Genomic DNA, 7,112 nt, shown 5'->3' with positions numbered 1-7,112 from the left:
AAAATGAAAAGCAGGAGACGAGAAAATAAAATCCAGATCTGCTCATAACTTCTTTTATTTCTCCAGAGAGAAGTGACGCAGAGCCCCGCCCTGCTGCACACACACACGCACACACACGCACACACACGCGCGCACACACACACACGTCGGTCAGTTCAACCTGACGGAACATTCTCACATTCATCATGCATTCATCTTTTTCAGCGTTTACAAAAAAAGCATCGTTCTTTATATATCATAGAAAAATATAATAAAACATGAACAAACCTGGAGACACGTGTCTCACACGCTGGCGTGTACAGATCAGCATCGCAGGCCCAGGTCCGGGTCCAGGTCCGGGTCCGGGTCCAGGTCCAGGTCCAGGTCCAGGTCCAGGCCCAGGTCCGGGTCCAGGTCCAGGTCCAGGCCCAGGTCCAGGTCCAGGCCCAGGTCCGGGTCCGGGTCCGGGTCCAGGTCAAGGTCCGGGTCCGGGTCCAGGTCCAGGTCCAGGTCCAGGCCCAGGTCCAGGTCCAGGTCCAGGCCCAGGTCCAGGCCCAGGTCCGGGTCCAGGCCCAGGCCCGGGTCCAGGCCCAGGCCCAGGCCCAGGTCCAGGTCCAGGCCCAGGTCCAGGGAATCTGTTGTTGGAGGTTTTTCTGTACTGAATCACTTACTGCTCCCAGGCTAACGTGCTACGCTAACACCTTCCCCATCTCTCTGCTTCCATCAGGCCTCGACTCAACAATGTGTTCAGGATTATTCTCACACAAAAGACCCTCGTCCTTCTCTTCTCGTCTCGTCTCGTCTCGTCTCGTCTCGTCTCTTCTCTTCTCTTCTCGTCTCTTCTCTTCTCTTCTCTTCTCTTCTCGTCTCTTCTCGTCTCTTCTCTTCTCTTCTCTTCTCTTCTCTTCTCTTCTCTTCTCTTCTCTTCTCGTCTCTTCTCTTCTCGTCTCTTCTCTTCTCGTCTCGTCTCGTCTCGTCTCTTCTCTTCTCTTCTCTTCTCTTCTCTGGTCTCTTCTCGTCTCTTCTCTGGTCTCTTCTCTTCTCTTCTCTTCTCTTCTCTTCTCGTCTCTTCTCTTCTCTTCTCTTCTCGTCTCTTCTCTTCTCTTCTCTTCTCTTCTCGTCTCTTCTCTTCTCGTCTCTTCTCTTCTCTTCTCGTCTCTTCTCTTCTCGTCTCTTCTCGTCTCTTCTCGTCTCTTCTCGTCTCGTCTCGTCTCTTCTCTGGTCTCTTCTCGTCTCTTCTCTGGTCTCTTCTCGTCTCTTCTCGTCTCTTCTCGTCTCTTCTCTGGTCTCTTCTCGTCTCTTCTCTGGTCTCTTCTCGTCTCTTCTCGTCTCTTCTCTGGTCTCTTCTCTTCTCGTCTCTTCTCTTCTCTTCTCTTCTCTTCTCTTCTCTTCTCTTCTCTTCTCGTCTCTTCTCTTCTCTTCTCTTCTCTTCTCGTCTCTTCTCTTCTCTTCTCTTCTCTTCTCTTCTCGTCTCTTCTCTTCTCTTCTCGTCTCTTCTCGTCTCTTCTCTGGTCTCTTCTCGTCTCTTCTCTGGTCTCTTCTCGTCTCTTCTCTTCTCTTCTCGTCTCTTCTCGTCTCTTCTCGTCTCTTCTCTTCTCTTCTCGTCTCTTCTCGTCTCTTCTCTTCTCTTCTCGTCTCTTCTCGTCTCTTCTCTTCTCTTCTCTTCTCGTCTCTTCTCTTCTCGTCTCTTCTCTTCTCGTCTCTTCTCTTCTCTTCTCTTCTCTTCTCTTCTCTTCTCTGGTCTCTTCTCGTCTCTTCTCTGGTCTCTTCTCTTCTCTTCTCGTCTCTTCTCTTCTCGTCTCTTCTCTTCTCGTCTCTTCTCTTCTCGTCTCTTCTCTTCTCTTCTCTTCTCTTCTCGTCTCTTCTCTGGTCTCTTCTGGTCTCTTCTCGTCTCTTCTCGTCTCTTCTCTTCTCTTCTCTTCTCGTCTCGTCTCGTCTCTTCTCTTCTCTTCTCTTCTCTTCTCGTCTCTTCTCTTCTCGTCTCTTCTCTTCTCGTCTCTTCTCTTCTCTTCTCTTCTCTTCTCTTCTCGTCTCTTCTCTTCTCTTCTCTTCTCTTCTCTTCTCTTCTCTTCTCTTCTCGTCTCTTCTCTGGTCTCTTCTGGTCTCTTCTCGTCTCTTCTCTTCTCGTCTCTTCTCTTCTCGTCTCTTCTCTTCTCGTCTCTTCTCTTCTCGTCTCTTCTCTTCTCTTCTCTTCTCTTCTCTTCTCGTCTCTTCTCTTCTCTTCTCTTCTCTTCTCTTCTCGTCTCTTCTCTGGTCTCTTCTGGTCTCTTCTCGTCTCTTCTCTTCTCTTCTCTTCTCTTCTCTTCTCGTCTCTTCTCTTCTCTTCTCTTCTCTTCTCTTCTCTTCTCTGGTCTCTTCTCTTCTCTTCTCTGGTCTCTTCTCGTCTCTTCTCTTCTCTTCTCTTCTCTTCTCGTCTCTTCTCGTCTCTTCTCTTCTCGTCTCTTCTCTTCTCTTCTCTTCTCTTCTCTTCTCTTCTCTTCTCTTCTCGTCTCTTCTCTGGTCTCTTCTCGTCTCTTCTCTGGTCTCTTCTCGTCTCTTCTCTTCTCTTCTCTTCTCGTCTCTTCTCTTCTCTTCTCTTCTCTTCTCGTCTCTTCTCGTCTCTTCTCTTCTCTTCTCTTCTCTTCTCGTCTCGTCTCGTCTCTTCTCTTCTCTTCTCTTCTCTTCTCTTCTCGTCTCTTCTCTTCTCGTCTCTTCTCTTCTCTTCTCTTCTCTTCTCTTCTCGTCTCTTCTCTTCTCTTCTCTTCTCTTCTCTTCTCTTCTCTTCTCTTCTCTGGTCTCTTCTCTTCTCTTCTCTGGTCTCTTCTCGTCTCTTCTCTTCTCTTCTCTTCTCTTCTCGTCTCTTCTCTTCTCGTCTCTTCTCTTCTCTTCTCTTCTCTTCTCTTCTCTTCTCTTCTCTTCTCTTCTCGTCTCTTCTCTGGTCTCTTCTCTTCTCTTCTCGTCTCTTCTCTTCTCTTCTCTTCTCTTCTCGTCTCTTCTCTTCTCGTCTCTTCTCGTCTCTTCTCTTCTCGTCTCTTCTCGTCTCTTCTCGTCTCTTCTCTTCTCGTCTCTTCTCTTCTCTTCTCTTCTCTTCTCGTCTCTTCTCTTCTCTTCTCGTCTCTTCTCTGGTCTCTTCTCGTCTCTTCTCTTCTCGTCTCTTCTCTTCTCTTCTCTTCTCGTCTCTTCTCGTCTCTTCTCGTCTCTTCTCTTCTCTGGTCTCTTCTCGTCTCTTCTCTTCTCGTCTCTTCTCTTCTCTTCTCTTCTCTGGTCTCTTCTCGTCTCTTCTCTTCTCGTCTCTTCTCGTCTCTTCTCTTCTCGTCTCTTCTCGTCTCTTCTCTTCTCGTCTCTTCTCGTCTCTTCTCGTCTCTTCTCTTCTCTGGTCTCTTCTCGTCTCTTCTCTTCTCGTCTCTTCTCGTCTCTTCTCTTCTCGTCTCTTCTCGTCTCTTCTCGTCTCTTCTCTTCTCGTCTCTTCTCTTCTCGTCTCTTCTCTTCTCTTCTCTTCTCTTCTCTTCTCGTCTCTTCTCTTCTCTTCTCGTCTCTTCTCTGGTCTCTTCTCGTCTCTTCTCTTCTCGTCTCTTCTCTTCTCTTCTCTTCTCTTCTCTTCTCGTCTCTTCTCGTCTCTTCTCTTCTCGTCTCGTCTCTTCTCTTCTCTTCTCTTCTCTTCTCGTCTCTTCTCGTCTCTTCTCGTCTCTTCTCTTCTCTGGTCTCTTCTCGTCTCTTCTCTTCTCGTCTCTTCTCGTCTCTTCTCTTCTCGTCTCTTCTCGTCTCTTCTCGTCTCTTCTCTTCTCGTCTCTTCTCTTCTCTTCTCTTCTCGTCTCTTCTCTTCTCTTCTCGTCTCTTCTCTGGTCTCTTCTCTGGTCTCTTCTCGTCTCTTCTCTTCTCTTCTCGTCTCTTCTCTGGTCTCTTCTCTGGTCTCTTCTCGTCTCTTCTCTTCTCTTCTCTTCTCGTCTCTTCTCGTCTCTTCTCTTCTCGTCTCTTCTCGTCTCTTCTCTTCTCTTCTCTTCTCGTCTCTTCTCTTCTCGTCTCTTCTCTTCTCTTCTCTTCTCTTCTCTTCTCGTCTCTTCTCGTCTCTTCTCTTCTCTTCTCGTCTCTTCTCGTCTCTTCTCTGGTCTCTTCTCGTCTCTTCTCTTCTCTTCTCTTCTCTTCTCGTCTCTTCTCTTCTCGTCTCTTCTCTTCTCTTCTCTTCTCTGGTCTCTTCTCTTCTCTGGTCTCTTCTGTGGCCATCTTGTTTCCACCATCTTGTTTCCACCATCTTGTTTCCACCATCTTGTTTCCATGGTCTGGTATCGGCGAGCCGTCGGTCCAGGACGGATGGTTCTCGGTTGACTTTGTCTGTGTCGGAGGGGAAACAGAGATTTTATTTCGTGGGGGGATTTGGTTTCTGTCCAACTCCCGAGCCCATCAGAACCTCACGCTGCTCCTGGATTGGACAGTTTCTATCAGCTGTTTACATCTGAGACATCTGAAACCAGAATCAACACTCTGGTCTGAGTTACGTTACGTACATTAAGATATAAATATAAATATATTTATATCTTAATGTAAGGTAATGGAACTAAATGTTTTTTCTGTTCCCAACCTTTATTCTGAAATTCGACCTGAAGAAGTTTCTTCTTCATCTTAATTTATTCTTTTACATGTTCACAGTTTGAATCTGAAGCAGGTGTTGATGTTTTATTTCTGCAGCCGGCGACATTTTGTACTTTTGTGCAAAGTTATGCAAACAATGTGATGGTGCGTTTGGCAGCTGTCGCTCTTCATTAGCTTGACGGGAACGCAGACACATTTATCTTCCAGTGACGACAGTGAAGTTTTTTGTCGGTTGTGGTTTGAATGAGATCTTTGTGTCTTTGTGTTCGTGTTCTGGGCTCCGGCTGGAGTCTGTGTCCGGGTCCTCGCCGGGTTCAGGTGAGGTAAATGTTCCAGGGCCTGAACCCCTGAGGACCTCCAGAGTGAAACCCCACCAACAATAGATGTGGGTGAACCGAGGCCTCTGGACGTCCCACATGACGGGTCACCCGAGGTTTAATGAGCCTCGGTGGCTGAGGCAGACGCCGCCGACACGACGGCTTCCTGAAATGTGAACATTCCTCCGTTTGTCTCTCGCTGTAAACATCGTCTCATCCACAGCTTGTACAGTTGGAGACTGAGAAGCCGAGGCGTCCACGGTCAGACGTCCTCGTCCGGTTCATGTCCTCGCTCCGTGACCGCGTGTCCTCTGGTCGCTCTGTTGTTGAACTGTGTGAGGGACAGTTCACCCAGTGACCCCCCCCCCCCCGCTGCTTTGACTCGTGTGTGTGTGTGTGTGTGTGTTGGTCACTTTCTGCATTTGTTTGAGGAAAAAGCCGGAGAGTTGATGACAGACGCGTCCCTCAAGTCCAATTTCATACTTAACGTGATAACATGGAGACATTTGTGAGTGTTTCACCTTTGACCTCGGAGACATCGCACCACATTTATCGTATTCCCCTCAGATTCTGTTTGTCACTTTGCTGCCGTCGACTCTGAAAGGTTGATCTCTCTTGTCAGCTAACTGCTAATAACTACTGAGAACAACTAACTATTAGCAGCTGACTACTGCTAGCTAACTTATGGCTAAGTGACAGCTGCTAACAGCTGACTGACGCCTGTTGTTGTGTGACTGTTTGTTGACGAGAAGCTTCACGTTCACAACAACACTTCCTGCTCCAGACGAGTTGGACGTTGAATCATCTAATTGCAACAAAGGAACTTAGCGACTCAGTCGTGACACAGTGCGACACTGTGGACGATAACGATGCTGTTTTTAATTGACGTCATCATTTTGTTCAGATTCTTGACGATCGGAGTCGTCCGTCAACGTCTCTGCTGAATCCATCTCGTTCTTGTTTCCTCTGAACAAGAGGAAGAGGAAAGATGATGCCGCTGCCATGGCAACCTGCGAGTAAACATCCTGTCCGGGTCGGAGGAGACAGGTGTGTGTGTGTGTCTGTGCTCGGCAGACAGAGTGAAGCGTGTCTTCTTATTGGCTACCAGCATGCAGAGCAGTGCATCGTGGGTCGTGGCTGCTTAAATGTCAAATCCAGCTGCTGCAGCTGCACAACACCTCTCCCTCCCTCTCTCCCTCTCTCTCTCTCTCCCTCTCCGTCCCTCCCTCCCTCTCCCTCCCTCCCTCCCTCTCTATCTCCCTCTCCATCCCTCCCTCCATCCCTCCCTCCCTCTCTATCTCCCTCTCCATCCCTCCCTCCATCCCTCCCTCCCTCTCTATCTCCCTCTCCATCCCTCCCTCCATCCCTCCCTCCCTCCCTCCCTCTCTCTCTCTCTCCCTCTCCATCCCTCCCTCCCTCTCTCTCTCTCTCTCCCTCCCTCCCTCTCTCCCTCCCTCCCTCCCTCCCTCCCTCCATCCGGACCACATCAGGAAGTGTTTTCTGAAGACATTCCCGCAGGACGTCATATGAGGGATTCCCGAGGCCCGAGTGAATCTGCGTGTTTCTTTGATAAACACTTCACACACTCTGCTGCTGGACCTGTCACATGTCGTTACAGAACTTCACTGTGATCGATCTCTGATCAGATTATTGATCCTCACTGGTTGTCAACGTGTGATGATCTGGTTTCAGTTTGTGGAAGTTTTCATGAATCGTCCAGTACTCAGAGTACAGGAGAGGAGTGTCTCAGGTCACGGTCCTGACACTTTGTTCTCAGGTTTCATCTGTGCGACTGTACGAGGCTTCGCAGCCACACACGTGTGACGTGACCCTTCAAAATAAAAGTATCACTCACGTCCACCGAGGACGAGTCAGACGGTGACCTCAGAGTCCGTGTTACGTTTCCTTATATTGGTCCCTGTGTCTCTCATATAACTGAGTCTGTGTTCAACATTAGGCCTTTCACTTCCTGCACACACACGCACACACGCATGCACGCAGACGCACAGACGCACGCACACACACACACACACACACACACACACACTCCAGATGTCAGGGAATAAGGGACACTTAAAGAGCTGGTGAGTTACGTACATCCGAATTTCTCTCACACACACGTCGAGTTCAACACAGAGGCAGCCAACCGGGGGGGGGGGGGGGGGGGGTCTTACTCTACATCCTCGACTGTCTCTCTCTCTCTTCACCAACCGGTCTCAGTTGAATTCACTGTATATATCACTTTATATA

General features: G+C 48.9%; 2 protein-coding genes across 2 annotated transcripts in view; both read right to left on the bottom strand.

The window, feature by feature from the left end:
• Positions 1-489: 489 nt before the first annotated feature.
• LOC124849748 (trichohyalin-like) lies at positions 490-2,458 on the bottom strand (the record flags this gene model as incomplete). The annotated part of the gene is made up of 1 exon (XM_047329712.1): positions 490-2,458. A coding segment is annotated over one exon (1,785 nt), but the record flags the coding sequence as incomplete, so codon positions are not given.
• Positions 2,459-2,620: 162 nt separating this feature from the next.
• The window catches only part of LOC124849747 (trichohyalin-like), a gene marked incomplete at its 3' end in the record, with an annotated part of 5,396 nt that continues 904 nt past the window's right edge, over positions 2,621-7,112 (bottom strand). Inside the window, exon 2 of the mRNA XM_047329710.1 lies at positions 2,621-4,287. Coding sequence (XP_047185666.1) covers positions 2,621-4,207 — 1,587 coding nt within the window. The remainder of the gene's footprint in view (positions 4,288-7,112) is intronic.

This window comes from Scophthalmus maximus, chromosome 21 (genome assembly GCF_022379125.1).
Source record: "Scophthalmus maximus strain ysfricsl-2021 chromosome 21, ASM2237912v1, whole genome shotgun sequence".
NCBI lineage: Eukaryota > Metazoa > Chordata > Actinopteri > Pleuronectiformes > Scophthalmidae > Scophthalmus > Scophthalmus maximus.
Note: the sequence above shows the minus strand (reverse complement) of the source record. Positions and strands in the feature narration are given on the sequence as shown.